This window comes from Parus major, chromosome 10 (genome assembly GCF_001522545.3).
Source record: "Parus major isolate Abel chromosome 10, Parus_major1.1, whole genome shotgun sequence".
Lineage (NCBI taxonomy): Eukaryota > Metazoa > Chordata > Aves > Passeriformes > Paridae > Parus > Parus major.
This window is the reverse complement of record NC_031779.1, coordinates 9,321,358-9,343,355: the sequence shown is the minus strand read 5'-3', so window position 1 is coordinate 9,343,355 and position 21,998 is coordinate 9,321,358. Positions and strand designations below refer to the sequence as shown.

Genomic DNA, 21,998 nt, shown 5'->3' with positions numbered 1-21,998 from the left:
GTAATTAGCTCTATCTTTTGTAATCTATCCTGTAAAATGAACACACTACCTTCTTTCAAAGCTGTACTGTATTTGGACAAAATTGGTATTTTTTTGACCTTAATAAGAAAGGTTTGCAGGAATTAGAGCCCAGCTGAAACCTGGCTGGAACTCCAGGGATCAGTTTCAGTGCCCAGTGTTGGTGCCGTGTGGGCAGCCCCGACTGTACCGAGCTCTGCCACCACATGCTGGTTACTCTGATGTTCTGTATTTACCTCAGGAGGCTGAAAGTCACCGCCAGACCCTGCCTGTGCCCCAGGGACACACAGCTCAGAGTGGCTGAAGAGGACACACAGGACCCTGGTGTGTGTCACCCCACCTCCGCGAGGCCGGGAGCGGCCGCGGGCTCCTCGCAGAGCTGCTGAAGGCCAGCAGAGACTTTCCCCACGGTAATCCCACAGCACACCCGCACTAATAATGAAATTACGCACTTGGTACATGGGAATATTTTATTTTGACTTTACATGCGGTGTTAAAAACCCAAAGAACGTATTATTTACACATCCACAATACAAGTTTACAAGATATCTATACATGTTAAAGTACTCTATAGTAATAGAGCAGCTTCATTTAAGGGTTACTTTTTTTATGCCGTACCATTAAAAAAGATACAATCTGCGTTTACCTTTGCACAAATGGATAAAGCATCTTTTATTATTAAATTAACAGAATAAGGACTAGGTTGAATGTTAGAAATTTCAACATAAATACTGAGAGAACTCACATTACCATCTACAAGGCAGCACAATGTTACAGGAGGTTATCAGGGTTCACATACATTTATCTTCCGGGTCACACAAGTCTGTATTAATATTTGTAAAGTGAATTCGGATCAGTTTGTGTCTTCTGACAACTGAGTACATTTTAATAGTTATTAATCTGTAGTGTTTTAGTTGCAAGACAGAAGTGTTTAGGAAGAAAGATCATTGATTTTTGGATCCAGAGGTCTCGGGAAATAAATGTCCCTTACAGCCTTACAAGAAAAAAATGACTACTTCTATCCTTTATTCTTTGTTCTGTAACAGAGATCCAGTTTTTAGTGACTAACCTTTTCTCCCCTTTGAACACATAATATAAATCTCCACCGTCATTGAAACCCATTGCAGTTATTTGTCCCACTAATTCATGAATATTCCTCTGCCATGGTTATTTCTATAGTTATGTTCAATAAACAATGTGGTAGTGTGTAGTTTGCAAGCTAAAATAGCCATCTGTGTTGAACATCAGCTGCAAGTGGATACTGTAAACCCTACTAAATAGCTTACACAACTTTAGCAGGTGTTCCATTACCCTAGAAACCTCATTTGATTTCACATTATAACTGTTTGATCCTTCAGAGAGCTGGAGTGGAATGTTTATCATGGTAAGGTGATTTAATGCTGCTGTCTTCTTGGATTGTAGGCTGCCTTTAGTTACCATTAATTATTCTTGCGTCTTATCTTTTTTTTTTTTTGGGTGCTGTTGAGAGGTTTTACAACTGGCACTCGGGAGATATGTGCTATAGTGAGAACACTTGACAGATTTAATTTTTTTTTTAGTACTTTTATCATTTGCATGAATAAGGCACAAAATGCACAGATTCAGGTAAACTCACACATAATATTTACAGAATATTGTCATTACCTGCATGACTTTGGAAAAAAACAAACCTTACTTTACACAACAAAAACAAATTGATTGCACTACTGTTGAGTTTTCACAGACTGCTTCTGCCAGGCCAATTAATGTTTCTCCTTTTTTACTGACAAGAGTCTATCAGTGTGTAGGGCGTTATTAAATGCAACAAAAACGTGACCTTCTCCAGTTACACAGGCATTTGCCAAGTGAACTGACTATTAGCTGCCCTCAGCGAGGAGTACAGGGGCTCAAGTTCACAGTGGCCAGGTATTGGATGGAGGCACTGTGGAAACACAGTAAAACTCCCCCGTTCCAGCCCAAAACACTAGATTTGAAATGCACAGCTCTGAATCAATAGCAGCATAACAGAGTTATGAAGAATTAAACATATCTGCACTCTTTGACTGGGTGACTCTTTCATCCAGGCGTTCCCCTCAGAAGGCTGTCAGAGATGCGCAGTTCATCCTTAGCTGGCTCCGAGCTGAACCCAGCGGGCTGCAGAAGGCAGAGTCATCTGTTTGTTCAGTCATGCTCAATGTAAACAATTCCATAGCATAAAAGATGCAATGGGAACCTAAGTACATCCTAGTGTGTACAGTACACACACACATCCACACACACGCACAGCTTTATCTGTGGCAAAAACAAAATGCCACACACATGGAGAGAAAAAAATAATGCTACAGTTGGGCCAGAGACTTAATTCCAGCAAATTGATTATTAACCCAGCTATTCATTGAGACATTACCATTTTCTGACATTTGTGCAAGAGGCAAGGTGAATGCATACATAGTAAAATGTTCACATTTAATGGGAATGACCACACTTAATGGCAGTCTAAAATGGAACCCATTTTTCAAGTATTTGCTTACTGATTTTTTCCCAACAACTGTTGTTTAGCTATTTAGAACAGTAATGTAGCCCCCACCCCATTGTGCTACATGTCTCCTTAGCTCCAAACAAAAGAAATGTAATGACCAGCACTTTCCTTTGTTTTTTTTTGTGTTTGCTCCTAGCAAGTACACGAAGTCTTGCTAAAGCTACATGTGGCAAGACACAGATGTTACTCAAGTAAAGACAGTTTCTTTGGCTACTTTGTTCTCCTTAGTAACAAGCAAGTCTCTGCCTTATGTGTCTACCACAACATCATTTCACAACCTGTACAGGTCAATGCCACACTCATTTTAGCACAGACATGGTCCTAGTAGCTGTATTTGTTCAGTGGTCTGACTGACGTCGTCTGAGGGACGAATGAGGGTTTGGGTGGCACGTCGGGTTTTAGGGAGGGTGTCCTCTTTATTCCTGTACGAGGCAGGGTGCCATTGCTCGTGTAACTGCTTTGCCTGGACAAGGAAGGCTGGAGGTGAACGCTGGCAGGCGTCCCTTGCATGTAGTCCATCTTTGTGCCTGCCGTGGGAGCCATGTACCCCCCACGATTAATACTTGGCTGTCTGGATAACAAAACACCATTCGGTGAGTTCAAGTTTTTAGGAAGGGCAGATATTGAGTGCCTCTGTGAAGAATTTTTGTGATAACCCCTCTGCCTTTCCAAAGAGGTCATTGGTACTGCAGGAGTGGTGGGAACGTCCACTCGTTTTGTGGGACTGTTCCTTGGCAGAGTCGATGGAGGAGAGTATAAAGACGCCTCCCTGTTGGGAACCTTGGGTGGGATCTCAGACATATTGCCCATTGGATCCAGCATTAAAGTCTGGTGGGCCACTTGAATATCTCCCATAATTGCTTTGGGATTATTAGTAGTTTCATTTAAGTGTTTCAGAAAATCATTCAGGGTGTTCCTGGAATCAACAGATCTCCTGTGGTCTCTTTTGCTGGATGATTTTGTAAGTGGATGATCAAGATGTTGCATCTTTTTGTCTGCCTTGTGCGCATTAGAATTTGAGAAAGATGTGTTGTAGTCATGGGTAGCATTGGGGAGAACAATAGCACTGGGAATATGTCCATGACTTAGAGGAGAGTGAGGTGGAGGACTAGAAGGAAAAAACTGAGGGCTTTTTAACGGGGTTTCCTTTCGCGAAGCATTGAGGTTACCATGCGCTTTGTCCGACTGACTTTTCATTGCCTGCAGAGTCTTTTGTTGAAGAACCGGTGTAGATTCAGGAGTTGGAAGTGCAGCTAATTCTGGAGGCTGGCCCCTGTGGTCCATCATCATGGACTTGGTATCACCGTTTGGAGGCAACTCCTTTCTGCTGGTCAGCAGGTTTGTGTACAGTTTGGGTGAATCAATGTTCTGCTGATACTCCTTGACAGGACTGTCAAACAGCCCATTCAGTTTGGCAAAGCTCCCGCTGGAGTCAGTGCAGGACTGAGCAGATTCTGCATCTTTGTGTATTTTCCTGGATTTCCGTACAAATATATCCCGGTAACAGTAAACGGCCACTCCCGCAATAAAGGCTCCCAGGACAAAAGCGGCAAAGACACAAGTGATTAGGACATTCATATGTACCATTTGGTTGGACTCTCCCGACTGTACTTCCCACCTCACACCTGCAAAAGACAGGCAGGATATCATAAATCTACAGGTATTTCACACTGACACGTTTCAGAAGAAGGCAGCCTTCCTCATGGAAGTGTCTATTAAATGTTTTTAAGTGCTCTGGCTGTGCTGTTGGTGTAACTCAGTAGGATCCTGCAATCTACTCCAGTGGTGAATGCAAATAATTTTATAAAAACTATAAAATGACTGTGTGTGCACTGACAAGGCTAAATGAAAACTGCCCATTTTCTTTGAAAATGAGGAAAGCTTGCTGCAGCTTCTCTCCTTATGTTTTGTTTAGCCTGTCCCCAAATTTCCTTTAAGGCTCACAAATAGAGGCCTTATGTTATTAACATTAATGATTTCTGCTGGAAAATTGAGGTTAGAAGGTCCTACTGGGCCAGACAGCAATTAATAACTCATGGATGGATTTCTCTCTTACTTTCCTGCCCAGCTCATAAATCAGTATCAAAGGAAAGACAGGATTATGCAAATGTTGTGTAAAAATGTATAATATATATACTGCATTGTTACAGCCACACTAATAGAATACAGTAGAAAACTTGTAAACTACTCCTCTCCCAGGCTGCTAGTCCTGGAGTGGCACACCTGCACTCATTATAAATGTCCAAGTTTGAAGATAATGTGATTCTCTTAGAGCACTGATTTTTACTTTTTACCAATAATGAACATAAATACTTTCATAACATTATAAAAACAACTTAGGTTAAGTTATTAGAGAATGTTAAAATTTAGAAACTTTTAGCTTAGACCAAGAAATTGAATATTTGATTAATTTTTTATTTGGGTATTAACAAGCTACCTTTGATTTTTTTAGATTTTTTAAAGCAACCACAGACATCTTGCAGCTAAGACAATGTTAGTTTTTAATGAAAGTAATTCTGTTGCAATCCCAAGAGATGTTAAAATGAAAGACAAAGAGGGAAGGAACAGAGCCACTTTTTGTTAGAGGCAAGGCCTTTGAATATTGTTAATGTTCAGGGTTACAGGTTTTAATGGCTTTGTGCAGAAGCAGAAGGAAAACGTGAGTAAAGTTCACTAATAGCTATGACACAAAATGTGATTCAGAACCAAGAGCAGATGATAATAAAAACTTAAAGCAAAACAGAAAATAACTGCAACAAATTAAAATGACAAATGCACGGCCATAATGGCTGATAGGAAACCTGATATGTTTTGGTGAATGGTAATAAAACAGAAATGGTTTTTGGCTGGTGAGATTTTTCAGTAAATACAGAATTGTGCAAACATGTCTGTCACCTTGCTGTGCTATGCACTGAGAGAGAATTGTGTTAAATTTTGGTTATGGGATTGGAAGCTTCTCGATTCTGTGGTTGACTGCAATAGTCCTACTGAGTTAAAGTCTCAGTTGCCATAAGAGCCTAATCAAAGGTTCACTTAGCTGAAAGAATGGCTAGAGGAAGATGAACTACAGACAGAATAGGTTTCTTGTGTTCAGCTTAAAACCTCTGCATATCTCAGTATGTAGTGAGATCATCTCTAAACTGATGCTCATATCCAGAGAATAAAAATTCAGCACTTTCTTCAGTCTGACCCTTATCCTTCAAGAACATGTTGAAGGCAAGCAGAGGCTGGGATATGCCCCTTTAAACACATGGATCTCTCATGGAACTCTGTTTTGTGTTCTGTTTTAAACCACCACCCCCAACCCCAATGAAAAAAACCCAAAACATAAGCAAACATTCATGAGGACTAATGGTCTAAGCCAAACTAGACTGGATTGAAAACAATAAACAGAGGTGCAGATAGGTCTTGAAGGTATTTTTTAAAAGTATCCAGAACTGCCATTGACTTCAATGGAAGTTTTGGACCACTCCAGGATTAAAAGGCTGAACTTTATACCTGTGTTTCCCATTATAAGCTCTAAGCAGCACTTTGTCCATGGGATTAGTAGGTATGAAAAACATGATTGCACTGTCTGCATATTCACAGGAAATGGGTGTAAAATACAGCCCAACAATCATGGCTGTTACATTTAAGCCTTAGACAATGCTGAGACTATCAGGTTTCCATTCAGCTGCAATGTATTCCCTGGTAAGGCCTTACCCTTTGGGACACCTGATAATGGATCAGAATAATCAGAAGTGTTTGGGTCATCTTGAACTACAAATTTCCGAGAGCCAGTCACTTTAGGTTTCCAGGAACCAATCACTTTAGGTGATATAACTGGGATACTTGCCATTGTGGTAATGGAAGCTGAGGAGAACTCCATGTCTGTGGTGGCAAACAGATTTTTATTAATGTGTTTCATGGCACATCTAAGCTATAGCTGGACACAGTACTTTACGGGAGTTACATGTCAGAGCAAGATGTGACCCCCCTTACACTCTGCAGAAGTACAGATGGCTGATAAAAATCAATTACTTCAAAACTGAAAATATGAGAATAGTACATTTACACTTCAACAGCTCCTAGCCAAAAAGCCAGAGAAGTCAACTGTGAAAGCAGTGCAAAAGTTAAGCAAGCAACTGTGGGGGTGAAAAGCACAACTTAGTCTACTTAATTGCTATATTCTTCACTGGAGACAACATACTTGGCTGCCTTTTAAACATCAAAAAAAAAAAAAAAAGTTACTTGGAACGATACACACTCATGACAGGTTATGCCTGAGAAACCAGATCAGCTCCATTACTGCTATTATGGTATACCAGGAACTGCTGAATGAGCCATTTCTGCAGGTGGGGATAAAAGGAATGTTTTTAACCCCTATTTTGTAATGGTTCCTAAGGAACAATCCTGCACAGATTCTGGCTCCTCTGCAATATGTTTGCTGAACAGACCCACCACAGCCTACGTGAAAATGCACAGAGGAAGAAACTCATCAAATCGGGTTTACAGTTCAGTCTCATTTACACCTTTGAGTATTTTGTGTTCACTGTCCCAGTAGGTTTAGGCAGGAAGGTCTATGGCTTGAGATCAGACTTGAGAAATGTACTTTAAAAGCACACTTAACTCAGGACTTGAAAATAAGGTTCAATTTTATCTGTGTCATAAAATATTACTTTGAAAATTCAGTTGATAAACACTCATAAAGTCAGGCAGCATTTCTGTGTGACAGTTTTGTTTCCTGAAGTGAGTATCTAACTTGCACTGTGGGTAAATAGATCTGGAAAATATTTGTCTCAAACGTTACTTCTTGTCAAGTAACAGAAGTGAAAACATCAGAAACCAAACCACAAATAATGTTCTTGTTGCACTCTTACAAATTTAACATACAAATAGATGATTGTCCTGTTTGTCATTCAGAAATGTGCCCTTGGTTTGGAAGCAAAGACCCAAGTTCCAAAAGCAAAGACTGGAGAATAAGGGCTGAGTCTTGCTCCTGTTGAAGTCAAGACAGGTTCTGCTCTTGAGTTCAACAGAGGAGCACTGGGTGTCCCTGAACACCAGGGGCTGGTGGTGAACACATTATTAGAAAAATTCACTGGAGGAGAAAAGGATGCAAAAGTCCATCTGACAACAATGCACAACACTTTTTCTAAGCCACTTTTGTCTACACAATTTCTCATTCAGCTACACAGTTTGTGATGTTAAATTTTTTTCCATTAGCATAAACTACTTAAAGCATTTCAAAAATAAAGAAATACACATTTTGGAAAATGTGTATTTGTGCAAAAAGCTTGCTGGGAAAGAAGGAAAAGAGAAAAGGAGAGGTAAGGAGGAAGATGATGAAGTTCTGCCATTCATCTACTCGAGATGACCAAGAGGGGCATTCACAAACGCATGGCTGGGGATCAAGAGTAAAGCTTAGTGGACTTCGTGCAGTGAAGATGTCATCTATGTTAATCAGGCTCTTTAATAAAAGATGTCTCAATAAATAATGAGCTGTTAACATGCGGCTACACAGGGTGAAGTGCTGAGTGAGAAGAGTCTGACTATCTTTACCATCAGTGGGAACATGAGTAAAAGCACAAAAATGGAGGATTGCCAACTGTGCAAAAGGAAGGAAAAAAGGGCTGAAAATGCTGAACTGAAGGAAAGTAAAGGTCATTAATTCAAAAAAATTAAAAAAAACTAACCAGATGTTGGGTCGCCAAATATTTTGTAATCTGGTGTAGCTGTAGTAGGCAAAATTTCTAAAAGAATTAAAGGAACAAGTAATCAGTAAAAAGTAACAAAAAGAAAGCAAAAGATCTCAAACCTGAGTAATGGAAAACAAAAACTAAAATATCACTGGTTACAAAAAATAAATTCTTCAATACTTTGCTGTAGACCCCAAATAGCTGTAAACTGGTGAAGGAAAGAGAAAAACTCTGCCACCCAGGACTAAAACAGCTCAGCTTTGTGAACATTCACAGTAACACCAGGTGATGTGTTCATCATGTTACTGAAAAGCTCATCAGAAATTTAACATCCACAGTGAGGTGTGGCCACAGACTATGGTGAGACATTCCAAAGGAGCAGCAGTGACTGTGCCTTACCATGGCAGTCCCCAAGCTGTGCCGTGTTGCCGAATTCGACATCTTGTACGTATCCTCCAGTGCTGTGGTTGTATGAAACAAACAAAGAGAACCTGCAATTAACAGTATTAGTAAGGATACAAATGGAGATTTTTTTTTTTTCTGGAAGCAGCAGATGGAAACCTACACAACAGCCAGTGTGTGGCCCAAAGAATTGTACAAAATGTACAGGATAGTCCGTCTTTAAAACTATCTGTGTGTGCTTACGCCAGGAAATAGAAGAAAAAAACGATCCCTTTTTTTTAGAAACTACATCATGTCTTCTCCATTGGGCATGCTCTTGGGTTTAGATACAACCATCCAATTATACCAGTTAAAGTTTGCACTGGCCTACTACAAAGGCCTCTTTTTAAGATACAGCTGCTAGTGCACCATATATTACAGACTTGATTTGTGCAAAACGCCTTTGGTATGCATATATAGCACCCCAGCTCCAGTGCAGAGGCACAACCTTGCTCTTCCCACTGTGAATCCTGCACTTTCATGTTTGCAATTGCCTGTGTCCTGACCATGAGCATGCCTGGGAGGGGATACTGTGTCCTGTCCTCTTGGGGCTGCTCAGGATTGCATGCTGCAATTGCTTGCCTTCCTGCTTCCAACTGCTCTTCCTACAGGTCTGCCTGTCCTCCTACACATGCAAAACTCTCACTGAAAGCAAGTCATCACCCAGAAGTTGCAGAATAAGGCCAGACTTTAGCATTCTGTTCTCTTACATATACAGTGCACTGAAAAAAAATCTTTAAAAAAATAGAGATTTAGTAACTGTGCAAGGGAAGGGCATGAGCTCGTGGGGTCTGTAAAGCAGATTTAGAGATGCTGGGCTAACTTGAAAAGGAATACTTACAGCATGCCTGGTGTCACTCTTCCACATGCCTCGTGGTCTAACCAGCCACAGTATGGGTCCCGTGAAGCAATACATGCCCTTGTAAGAGAAAAACCCCAAAAAATTATGCATGTTTTACTTCCTTCCTAAGAAATGTTGGTGCCCTTGCTTTAAGGGGGAGTTCAGGAATGGAGCCGTACTTTTTACATGACCCATGACGCTCACACCGACTCAGGGGAATTCTAACGACGCAGCTGGAGAATGCCACGAACAGAGCATGGTGGTCTCTGTCCAGCTGGAGGGAAATGACTCTTCTGTCCTCCTCGCTTTCTGCATTACACCTGGTCAGCAAAAACAAGGGCAGGCCACTGCTTTAGTGACTGTAGTACTTTGTGCAGTAAACATTTTATTGTCTGTGTAGCTACTGAACAGAAATTTTTCACATACATAAACGTAACCTACTACTCTTTGCTGAGACACTGCTAATCAAACCTCTGAGTTATCAAACACTGGCTTCTGGCTCCTGCTAACAGCTAGGTGAGAAATTTGCTGAACGATGTAGGAAAAAAATCCAAATCCATTTTCTTTGTTCTCTCAGTCAGCATAAATATTGTGAGAGAGCAAAAGAGTCCTGTTTTGGAGGCCTGTAGGGTCTATTTGGAATGCTTCCACTCCCAAATTCTTTGTGCCAAAAAATAAACAAGTTTAAAATGATCAGATATAGGTTATACACTATCGGCCACTCTTGAGCAACCCTCAAGATAAGCACAGATCACTTCTTTTTAACATCACCAAATACTTCTGACGTTTCAGAAGTATTTGTGGGAGAGTTAGACTGTGTCACTGACGTCAGTGGAGTGGAATTAGGCTGTTCATTCAACCCATGCAAAATGGCAAGTGACTAAATACTTTCAGGTTATTCAACATGAGGAACACGATGAAATGACAAACAAGTGGTGATGGTGGTGATAATGAGCTAGTTTACTATAATCTTTTTCAGCTAGGTACCAAGGACTAGATGAAGAGCTTAGATGTTCTGGTAATACTTACTTTGCATGATTATAAGCTTCAATCTCTTCCAGTAATATGCTGTCATTCAAAGAAAAAGGCCTGGTCTTTGCCAAGATTTTAAGTACTACTCCTGCTTCGGAGCCAACAAATATGACTGTGTAGTTCTGGTAGGGTCCAGCAGCGTGGTCTACAGCAATTGCTGTCAATCTGTATCTAGCAAGACCAAAAGGCACATCATTAGCAGCAAGTTTCCTTGTTTTCCTTTTCACAGGTGTTACTGTTGAACTGTCATACCTGACACGTGTTTTGGTAAACCAGGGCTCCTCAGTGACTGAGGGAACAGCTGAGTCCATCAAAGGATGAGATTTGATGAAGGAGAGCGTTTCGTCTGGGAAATCAATGGAGGTTTTGTAAGCCTCTGCTAGGCCGTGTTTTGCACAGCAGCCGGGTCTGAAATGAGAACAATATTGTTTTCCTCTTGATATTTTAGTTAATGAGAGAAGGCAGCCGGTTAATGAGCATCCTTATGGCTGAAGTGTCAAGCGCGGCTTTGGGTTTTACCCAATGAGGCACTCGAGTGCAGCTGATTTAAGGTAGCTCTTTACAGGGACAATGTTATGACATCATGAGTGAGAACCTTTTACCTTGGCTTTGGTACTTTGTCTTCAGGTACAGCTGTCCAAACAGAGTCAGGAGTCTTTTGTTCTTTAAATCTCCCTTTGAAGACTTTCTCAATGTCATCCATGCTGAAAGCACACACTGCTGAACCAGGGATGCTGTAAAATTCAAAAAATAGTTTCAAGAACTCAGATTACAATGGCACCAATCTCAGTGTAAGAAAGAATCCAAGATGTGCCTTTGATTAAAGGTTGCTCATCTCTTACCTGTTGAGCTGTGTGGTGAATACACCCACAACAGTGGGTACTCCATTGATTTCTATTATGTCTGTGATAGACTGCAGAACATCAAAGTAGAAGAATGAATCCCCAGGAACTGAGCAGTTGAGCCGAGCTTTCAGAAAGGATGTCCAGTGCTTTTCCAGGACCCTTTGGGAGCCCCCCATGTCATTTTTGCAGATGCGTGCCACACGGGAATACACAGCCTGCAAAAGGCAAAAAGAAGGAAAAGGGAGAGAGGTTTGAGAGATGCAAGGGAAAGAGTTCTTGTTTCTGAGCCCATAATAAAACACCAAGATAACGTTGTTAACAGGAAGCTGCCATTTATCTGCAGAGAGAAGATGAAAGCAAATGGTGTTCAGCTTGGAGCGCACAGGCATCTTAATGTATCACCAAGCAAATGCATCTCCACAGTTTGCTCCCACCCTTTTCGCCTTCAAAATCATATTGTTAGTGAGATTTAAAGACTTTAATTAAAACCATGTGTAAGGGATTTAATAATTTATTGTAGAATATCCTTCCATGGTGAGGCATGAGTATTATACTCTGTACTGGCATGACTGAATTATTCAATATCCAGGGACATTAGAGAAACTTCTTTGAAACTCTCCTTTTGTGTTGTTTTCTTTTGTTTCTTTAATAAGCATGAAAACACCCTCAGCTTTTCCATTACTTGGCACAAGAGTTAAGGCAACAGCAGCACTAAGGCAACAGCACATTGAAAGACACCTGTAGCGAGCTCTAACAGTGAGACCTGGAGAACAGATACAGCTTTTTGGTTGAAGAATGCACTGCTCTACTTCTCTTTTCCTCTGCTCCCTGTAAATTATAACCGTGATAAAACTGTGCAAGCTTTGTCCTAGTTCCTCCTTCGTATTATGAACTGTGCTAGTTCCTGATGCTGTTTTAGGATGAGCTCTTTCTGCTATGACTCAACATTCACAGCGACGATACCAACCTTGCCTAAAGTGTTGTGCTCTACAGCAATTTCTCGGAAGAAGAAATAAACATAGTTCCCATATTCTATGGCATGGAGGAAGTGTGGTTCTGTAAGAAAGAGCAAAGAGAAGTTACTTCAAAGAACTGCTCAATGGGCACACAACAGTGACACTGAGATTTGGCACCTCCTCCCCAGGTCCAGACCAGCCAATGTGAGCTCCAGTCTTCCAGATACTTTAGGATGTCCAAATACAGGAGCACTGGAGTTTAAAAGAAGTCTTTAGCATTGGCTAATGGACTGTGAAAAGGCCCCACAGAAACTGTATTTCAGCTAAGGTATTTTGTTACTGCAAATTCATTTTCTGAAGCATTTAACAAAAATTTGGTCTGTTTTTTTTTTGTTTTTTTTTTTTTTTGTTTTGTTTTGTTTTTTTTTTTCATTATGCAGCTTTTTAATACTCTGAAAGCCTCATGCTTGCTGACACTGTAGCACATGTGTAAACCAGGCTGGCTGTGAATAACCTGACCTTCTGTGTCACTGCAATTACATTTGCCATGTGTATGGGAAAATACTCCCCAAATTACCTTTTATCCATTTGGAGTCATACTTTATTGTTCTTAAGGCAGATCCATCCCCCATGCTGCGATAAATAACAGCATCACTTGCCAGGAAATCTGCTACTGTTGCTGAATACAATTTTCCATCTAAAATGGAAATTGAAAACATGGTATTAAGAGGCCTTTCATAATCTAGAGAATTCTGACTAGCCTGTATTTTTCCCCATTTCTTTACTGTCACACTTCCCCAGACTGCTGTAACCTATTTATTAACAGGTCAGCTTCTAATCCATTGGAGGCCCTTTAAAAAATTTAAGAGCATGGGCACCATGACACCTTTAGCTTTCCTGTGCTTGCTTTAAAAGCTCTCTGTCTCCTTTGGTGTCATTAATCATTTAGACTCATTACAAGTAAAAGTTCTTACCAGCAAAGAGGGCGACATTGGTTTGTCTGGCATCAAATGGGCATCTTGCCAAACCACTAATTTCCTCCCCATCATACTCTAATGTATTCAACTAGAGAAGAAAAATAAATGGGTGATAGTGTCATTTCTATTTTGTGCACTGGCACAAAAGCAAAACATTGTCTTTCCACAAAACTTAATTCAGCACATTGGCTTCTGTCTGTTTTTATTTCACCTTGAAGCACTCTCCAGGCACGCCGGATGTATTTGCTAAAACCAGTGCAAGCATAACCAGTACCAGATTAATGACATCTTCAGTACTCTTACCCGATAGTATCTGCACATAGGGTTAAATGCATTTGTTCCACAGACAAACACCATCTCATCATTTCTTGGAACAAAGACTTTAATGAAGTTATGGCATTCATCCTGAAAAGAGAATAAGATGTATTAATCACAAACTCCATGTATATAATAGATACAAGTGGCATTTTTCTGTAATGTCCTAAACTTACTTTATGTTTGCCTTTCATAGCACAGTTCTCTCTGTCCTGCTGCTTTGATCTCCATGTTAATTTCTGTTAAAGCAGACCAAGAAGGAACATTTGAATTCCTTGCCACAGCAAATTCTTAAAAAAAACCCCATTAAAATCAAAGAAAACACCTCTCCCTTTCCAGCACGCATCTGCTCACCTTGCTTGGGATAACTTCGGATTTTGGAACTTCATTTAAGTTTACAGTGTAAACCTGGTCCCTGTTTGCAGAGAAAAAAACATAAATTCATTAATTCTGTGCCTCTTTATTTAAGTTAAATCTGCTTTCAGAATGTTATGTTAGACCAGCAACTTCTATGAAATGCTTATGGATTTTCTGTGTTTAAAGCAAATGGGAGAAGGATGTTCATGGGTAACATGGGGTGGCTTTGATTTTTATTGGTGTGGTCCTGAGATAGCACCTGCAGTGTCCAGCTGTCCATCCCTGTCTGCCCATTCTGCTGAGGACTCACCTGGGCTGTATGCAAGTGTGTTATCCTCACTTCCTTACAGCCCTGATGTGTCAGTCCAAGTTTAAAATGATCAGGAGAGGTTTTTATCAGGCAGAACAGTAATATAAAAGAGGGAAAAGAGCATTTGATCATTGGTTTAAGCTTAACTACAGTAACTGCAGCCTTCAAATCCAATTTTCATGCAGTGGCCATAGATATGGTATATTTCTCTGGGAAATTCTGCCCCAATTCTAATTTTTATCATATTCTGCACATTTTTCTACATGAATTTTACACATAAATGCAAAACTAGAAGAGAAAAGAATTTTAATCTAATGAACCGAGTGAAGGAAAATTACCTGCCAGTGATATAAAGTGTGTCTCGAATTTTCAACATTAGTTGGAAGTCCAGTCTGTGCTGAGATTCATTGCCTGAAGGGCGTCCTCTAAATACTGGATATTGCCTTGAATCTGCAAGTAAAAATGGGCTACACCATCACTCAGGATTATAGAGCTAAAGAATCAATATATGGCATTGATTAGCTGTATATACTAGGTGTAGAAGGGTTTAAACTAAATTCCTTGAGTAATGTCTTGAATATAAATGAGGAAAAGATGGCTAATGTCAGCAAATGTTCTTTTTCCTGAAGTTATTGCTGTATTTCTGATTGCTTTTTTAAGAAAATGATTAAGTGTTCTATTAAAGATACAAAGCCAGTAAACACATTTCAGTTTGAAAGGAATCAGATTTTTTTTTTCTTTTTCCCCTGGGGTGGGGGTGGGGAGGGCAAAGAGAAAAATAATCAACATTAGAACTTTTTCCCTGGTGTTTAGCAGCACTTGCAGATTACTTACAGTGGTAGTCCACAACATTAATGGGGTCCTCGTCTTCGGGGAAGCTGACGGCCCGGCAGCGGGACAGGCTGAGCAGCGTCACCAAGGCACAGAGCACGGGGAGCCTCATGGCTGGGGACAGGTGACAACACTGCTCCACTACCTGCAGAACAGGGACACAGCCGTGAGGCTGCAGCAGCACGGGACACCCACACCACTCCTGCTGTGTGACACTGCCCTGCTCGAAGCTGCCCTGAAACATATTGATGTTTGCTAATTTCTAGCTGGGTTTACGGGCATTTCTGAAGAAGCTGATGAATGTCAACCCATTTAATTCACAGAATCAGAAACAGAACATACAGGCTGCTGACCTGACAAGAAAAATTGTCAAACTTGGGATTAGAATTTTAATTGAACAGCAATCCCTTTCCATCCCCTCAATCACCGAATGTCATCCAACACAAACCCTTTTTTCATACAGTACTAAATCTCATCCACCAAACGCCATGACACACACAATGTGTCTGAACATCCATGCTGTGTTTTAATGTCATTGCTTGTTTCCAGGTGTGCCTCCAGTGCCCAGCCCAACGTGCCCACTGGCACAGAACTGCTGCCCAGGAGCAGGCACCTGACGCTTTTCCTGCTGCGGTGACTTACACATGTGCAAAGTAAATGTAAAATGCTGCCCCTGCAGCATGACAGCGTTGTCACACACTTCACAGGGGTGGCAAGAGACTCAAATGGAGATGCAATGTTGAACCACCTTCCCAAGATGCCACTTTCCCCCTCATTCTATTTCCTACTGTCAAAGGCTTCAGAGGCTTTCAGCTGGGGGTTGTGTGTGTGCTCTGTAGATCACACAGCACAGATCACGATAGCACCACAACATTATACAACAAAGCTTTTAAGAGGGGAAGGGAAACATAACTTCTTCAATTAAACCACAGGGATATTTTAGCGAGCAGAATGTAACTACTCAAGTTGCAATTTGGGTAGGATGCGAGAAAACACATCTCAAAGTGAAATGTGATCCTTAATGACTGCAAGTGGACTGGGCAGGGGTCATATTTCTCATTAGAAACCTGGCAAATGTAGTATTATTCCCTCCTCCAAGCTTTTGGAGGCATTCATTCAGCCCCGACTCACAGGTCAGAGCTCTGAGTCATCAGCTCAGTGCCTTGCAGTTGCTGAAATTGGTTATTAAACGCTTTGTCTAAACAGAAAAAAATAAGAGAAACCTTTCCTTTTTAATATTTCAAGACTTTCAGTGAGAATAACATGTTGCCAACATGAAGTGCCAGACATGATCCAGCAAAGCACAAAAGTATTAATCATTTAATAATTTGAAAAGCAATTAAAAAACCCCTTCATAACAACACTTAACCTTTCAGTAATGCTTATGGGGGATGAAAATGCTGTATTTGTTAATTGATACTGTGGCTGGCAAGGGGCAGGGCTTCCTCCTTGCAGAGGCTGCTGAGCTGTCAGTTTGGGCTGGACTGTGAGGAGACCAGGCTGGGAACATTTGGGGATGGGGGGTGTTGTCTGGATGCCTGCCCATTACAGACTGACCTGGAAAGAAGCATTTTCCACTGTTAATGATATTTCTGTATTTCAGTCCACCAGTCCAGAACGAATGGGCTGTGCTCTTAGTCAAGATTGATGAGTGCAGTGGTTAATAAACACTAATGATTCCTGGCACTTTCCCTCTGCTCTTCCTTGTCCTGACATGGCCTCTTCAGCTGAAGCATCTTGCGTTAAATTACTAATGAGCAAACTTAAAACAAACTGGAATTAATAAAGTTAGTCAAATTAGTTCTTTCTTGTGAAAGCACCATTAGAGCAAAGTCCTGCAGCACTGTGGCTCCCAGACACAATAACAAATCATTAATGCTTACACAGTCTTTTTTTTCTGGGCTTTTTGTAAGGAAAAGCAGGCTCCAAATATCCAGCCCACTCCTTTTCCAGTGAAAGGGGAGACACATAAACTGCATGTTGAGTTGGTGCACAGTAACATCTATAAGGTGCTTAGTAAAAGTCCTCCCTGAAGCCTTGTTTTCTTGGAGAACAAACGAATACAAATTGCCAAAGAGCAAGAAGCTCTCCCAGACATGTAGGCTGTAGTCAGCATAGAAGATGAGGCTGCTTGAGGCCCACATCATGACTCAAAGAGACCCTGGCCCAGCTTCAAATTGCACACAACCTGTGAACTGTACAAGTTCCACCTGTACCAAGCAGGGGCATGTCATGGGAAGTTTCTTTTTCCTTCCAGTGTTATGTTAGGGAAGAACTGACTAGGGCAACAATTACAAAACTTCTGTGTAACCTGCCTGACAGAGGCAGATACTGATTTCTGGACTCCAGGAAACAGCTGCAGAGAAAAGGGCAATTTGTTTTTGTTTTTAGGTCACAATTGTCAAAGGGCAACTTGTTTTTAGGTCATGATTATCACGGCCAATATGCAGCAAACTGTCAGAAAAGCAAACAGGAAACAACTGAAATGCCAGGTAAACAAAGTAACAGTTCTCTCAAACAGATTCAAATTTCAGGCAGGGTATCAAACGCCCTCAAAACAATGTTAAGTTTTGTAAATGTAAATCCAGATGATGTGTTTCCCCAGAGGCTGCATCTAGAGCAGAAGCAAACTCACATTTATGTCTTCCCCAAAAAAACCCTCAGTCATCTCAGGATATTCCAGAGATGAACCCCAAGAACATATATGGCAGGAACAGTTATGTTCAGGAAATTTTTCTAACTAAATATCATCTGTCACAAATCTCTATCAGAGAAAATACCAAAATGAAGCACAGACCTTTGTCACAGCAAGACAGAAAGGAGAGAGCTGCACTGGATCAGCAAACCACAGGTAATCACTTCTCACCAGCCAGGCAACAAGTACAGATTTATTATTTTGCTTGTAAAATTATTGAAAGAATATTAACAGTAGCTCTGCTTTCCAGCTACATATGAAAAGAAAATGCACCTGCTTCAAGAGGCTCTTAAATGCAGCTTTTATCTGGTTGGACACAGGCTTGAGATCAGAACCACTGAAGAGAGAATAAACTGGGAAGAACAGCTGTTTCCTGGATAATCAGAAAAATGGGCTCCATCTAGCCCTTGGAACAGGGGTTTATGACAGCCAGGTGTAGCCTTCTGGTACACAGACAGACTGGTGTGAAAGACGCAATTCCTGCCACATTCAAACCTTTTAGTGGAGGCCACTACTGGGGACTACAAATAACAATGCTGAAATATCTGTTAGGCCTGGAATAGCTGATTACGAAATGCTGGCAATGTCTACCTTCAAGAAAATGCAGAAAACATTCATACTCTGGGTTTGATTATTTTCCCCTGCCAGGATTCAGCCCAGTCTTTGATTAATTTCTCTTACAAATTGCATTCCTAGCATTTCTGCTAGAAAACAATCCATGGCAAGTGCAATGTTTGGAAATTACCATATTGCTATCCTTGTTTTGCAGCTGGGGAATTGAGGCACAGATCAAGGCTGAATTTGTGACCAAGGCAACCACCAAAAAAGCCTTTTCAAAGAATTTGAGCTGCTTGGTGTCAGATGTGCTCCTTCCCTGCAGCACGGGCACACTGAGCAGTGTCCCTCAGGTGAAAAGCTGGTTACAGATCAGAGCTCCCCTGGCCATGTGGCCTATGCCATAACGAGTTGTGTCTGCAAGGAGAAAGAATGAGAGGTGTAAATGTTAACTGGTGGCAAAAATCCACCTTGTTAAGGAGGCGAGCAACCTGCCTGAAACAGGCCTCAGGGAGATGTTGTTGGTCAAATGGGAGGCAGGCAGTTGTCCCAAGTAATAAACTGGCTCTTTGTGGCTGCCACCTTTCAATCTCAGATAGAAATCCCATCCTTCAATTCCTGATTGGGGGAATCCAGAGAAGCAGGATATAATTTCTGTTAAAATATGAGCCTGCCTTCAAACTATCACACATGAAGGGGAACAGGCTGGTGTTTCTTGCCCATTAATCTACTCCAGCCTTTGACAACGTGGTGGTGACGCTCCATCAATCATCTTTCCGTGCACTGCCACGTAAAATAGAAGGGGGAAGGGAAAGGGCATTCAGCCAGCTGGGGAGAAGCAACATATAAAATGGCTTCAAACCACACTGATGCAATACTTTCTACTTACTGAAAAAAAAAAAAAAAATCTTAAAAATCTCCTTAACAAGATAAACGCTTCTCAAAATGCTAAGCACAGACAGGAGTGCAGAACAGCAAATCCAGGCTCAAGTTCAAGACAGGTCAGAAAAAAAGATACTTCCTAAAAGTCTGCTCACTTGTGGAGAGTTTGGCAAGGAATGGAGGAAAGAGTTGCAATAATAAAAGCTGAGTAAATGACTACATCACCTTCCTCCTCTACCAGACTCAGGCTGTGAGGTGAGACCAAGGATCCCCTCTGTGCTTGGAAGTACAAGTTGGCCACAATGTTGAGGGGGTAAAGACAGACTTCATTAGCAATATGCTGAGCCTAGTCAATTTATGTTGATGCAGTTTCTCACAATCCCAGCTGAATGGACCTGGACAAATCAGGAAATCCCTGCTGTCCTCTGTTTCTTCCTGCATGCAAATGGCTCCCTGAGGCCATTAATTAGTGCAGAGGCACTGACTAGCGTCTTTCTTAGATGCTACCTTCTGAAATTTTGAGCGTGAAACCATGTAATAATAAAAGTTAAGCCAAAGCAAAACAATCTTTTACTGCTGCCTGCTCACAGAGTTCAAGTTTCTCAGGGCTGAGAACTGGCTGAGTCTCAGGAGCTGAGACTTCAGCTCCTGATGCCGAGCAAAGCAAAACCCAGCAACTTCCAGAGAGCCCCTGAGACAAGCCCTGCTGGGGGACACACAGCACCCTTGGACAGTGCCTTCAAGGCACTGCTCTGGCCAAGGGCTCTGTGCCTTCAAGCTCTTTAACCAGAAGAACACTCAAGCAACAAAGATCTGTTGACCAGGCTAGAGCAAGCAACAGATTCCACCTGCACCCAAAAAGAGACTGAATGGGAACTTAATTGTGTTTAGCCCCTCTCCCCACTTTTTTTTTCTTTTGGATGCAAAGGACTAGCATACAAAGGTTAAAAATGTTGTTTACTGCAGCCTCAGATATTATCTTTTGCTGTACAAATCACTAATGGTCTAATAAAAGCAGTTAAAAAACACTACCTGAAAAGGGTATGGTTCAAGTTCTGGGCCTCATGAAGTAAAAAGCCTGCTGGCAGTGACTCTGCTTTAGTGGATTAAGGATTTGCACCTGAGTTTACTTGCTGATGGTAACTGCTGCCAGGTGGGACAAGCTCAGCTTCTTGAACCAGCTGCAGAGAGAACAGAGCTCGCCAGTGAGTGCAGACTACAGAAAGGGAGAGTGCTGCTCAATTTCGGTTTGTTGGCCAGGTCAACAATCTTTTCAGAAGATAAAACATTCAGAAGAAAATTTATGAAGGTGGTACAGGCTGCCTGCAGGGGCACCCTAGGCTTGTAGAAATGTACACAGTGGCAACTACAGATGCACCAGAACATTCACCCAGAATAGCACCTAATCCTTGCTGTGACTGGAATAAAGTAACTCCAGAGCAGAGCCACACACTGGGGAACCAGGCAAAGTTTTGGTAATCAAAATATGAAAATGATGCCTTTTTGTACCATCTGAATCAAAATGTATGACCAGCATGGTCCAGGGTCTGATGCCTCAAATTCTAGAGGGGGAGCCAACAGTTCTTTTTCCTATCTCTATTTTTTGGTCTTGGTCTTTTTTTCCTACGTCTCACTGTGTGAAATGTGTATGATGAGTCATTTGCTTACAAGCCAGAAAAGTATTCCACATAGAATGCAACATTTGCCTTAAAAATCCATATTGGTATTTATGATATGAAAGGCAGGGGATTAGATTCCCATTTTAGGTCATATCTATACATAGGTTTTCCAATGAAACAATTGCATTTATAGCATGGTAAGTCCTCCCAAAGCAGGGATACAACAGCCAGCATCAATGCAAGTGTGATTTACTTTATAATTCTTTTTAATGTCATTCCAGTATGTGTTTCTTCTAATGAAGGCTGACTTCAATAAAGTTCCTGAAGGCAATGCCAGAGGTTTACTGTACATTCAAATCTTAGAGATTCTCTATGATGTGATAAATCTATGTTCTGGAATTTGGTGACAGATTGTTTCAGCTAATTATCAAATAACACAGGAAAATATTTGTGGCTGTAATGAAAGAAAGGTGCTTAATTCTTGTAGTTCCTCTTAGGAACATGAAGCATGATTTTGTATGAATGAATAGGTAATAAAAACTCTTTCTGTCCTATAAACGTACACCCAAATGTAAACTTGCAGTATGCAGCCATCCTTACTTTTTATAACAACTTTAAAGTCTGCAGCTCTGAAGAAATAATTTAGGATATTTAGAGCTGAGATATTAATTGAGCATGAAAGTGCAAATAACAGGTCTGTTATTTTAAGATAATACTTGACTTCTTTTAAGGATTCTGCATTAACACCTCTTGATCTATGCCTAAGTAAAAAAAGATAGTTTAATATTAAAGTGATGAAACCCTACCAGTGAGTATCACAGCTTTCATCTTAATTGGCTTATGGCACTGCCAGCTACACTTCAGTTGTTTGCAGGCTTTGAACGTTGCAGCAAGAGCACCCCTCTTGCTCTAGAACGAGCTGACAGAACTTGCAAAATGGATGGGGTGACTTTTAATGATGTAAGTGTTTAGTGGTTGATTAGAAGCACTTTGAGGCTAAATTCTCCTGTGATCAGAAATTTACTTGAACACCAGATAGTTTCAGCAGGAAAGGAAATAAAATGCTGAGCAAACTGTAAGTGATTGCCTCAATTAGGGTTATTTTAAGTTAATTTTTGAGACTGAATG

At 41.0% G+C, this 21,998-nt stretch overlaps 1 protein-coding gene and 1 long non-coding RNA gene across 13 annotated transcripts in view; one reads left to right on the top strand and one right to left on the bottom strand.

The window, feature by feature from the left end:
* LOC107209367 overlaps positions 1-1,535 on the top strand; it is a 40,750-nt gene extending 39,215 nt beyond the window's left edge. For all 4 annotated transcript variants that reach the window (XR_004498976.1, XR_004498973.1, XR_004498975.1 and 1 more), the window contains one exon: positions 260-1,535. This is a non-coding gene — a long non-coding RNA (uncharacterized LOC107209367). The remainder of the gene's footprint in view (positions 1-259) is intronic.
* Positions 1,480-21,998, bottom strand: part of SEMA6D (semaphorin 6D) — a 209,556-nt gene continuing 189,037 nt past the window's right edge. For 4 of the 9 annotated variants that reach the window (XM_015638980.3, XM_015638982.3, XM_015638981.3 and 1 more), the window contains 18 exons: positions 15,123-15,264; positions 14,627-14,738; positions 13,976-14,036; positions 13,798-13,860; positions 13,610-13,711; positions 13,304-13,394; positions 12,907-13,026; positions 12,341-12,429; positions 11,371-11,588; positions 11,131-11,262; positions 10,781-10,936; positions 10,526-10,699; positions 9,676-9,816; positions 9,497-9,574; positions 8,614-8,705; positions 8,212-8,268; positions 6,239-6,406; positions 1,480-4,161 (listed from right to left, as the gene is read on the bottom strand). In XM_015638980.3, the coding sequence (XP_015494466.1) occupies positions 2,858-4,161; positions 6,239-6,406; positions 8,212-8,268; positions 8,614-8,705; positions 9,497-9,574; positions 9,676-9,816; positions 10,526-10,699; positions 10,781-10,936; positions 11,131-11,262; positions 11,371-11,588; positions 12,341-12,429; positions 12,907-13,026; positions 13,304-13,394; positions 13,610-13,711; positions 13,798-13,860; positions 13,976-14,036; positions 14,627-14,738; positions 15,123-15,231 (3,267 nt within the window). In that variant the 5' untranslated portion in view covers positions 15,232-15,264 and the 3' untranslated portion in view covers positions 1,480-2,857. The remainder of the gene's footprint in view (positions 4,162-6,238; positions 6,407-8,211; positions 8,269-8,613; positions 8,706-9,496; positions 9,575-9,675; positions 9,817-10,525; positions 10,700-10,780; positions 10,937-11,130; positions 11,263-11,370; positions 11,589-12,340; positions 12,430-12,906; positions 13,027-13,303; positions 13,395-13,609; positions 13,712-13,797; positions 13,861-13,975; positions 14,037-14,626; positions 14,739-15,122; positions 15,265-21,998) is intronic. The other 5 variants (XM_015638979.2, XM_015638984.2, XM_033517082.1 and 2 more) reach the window with 5 other exon arrangements.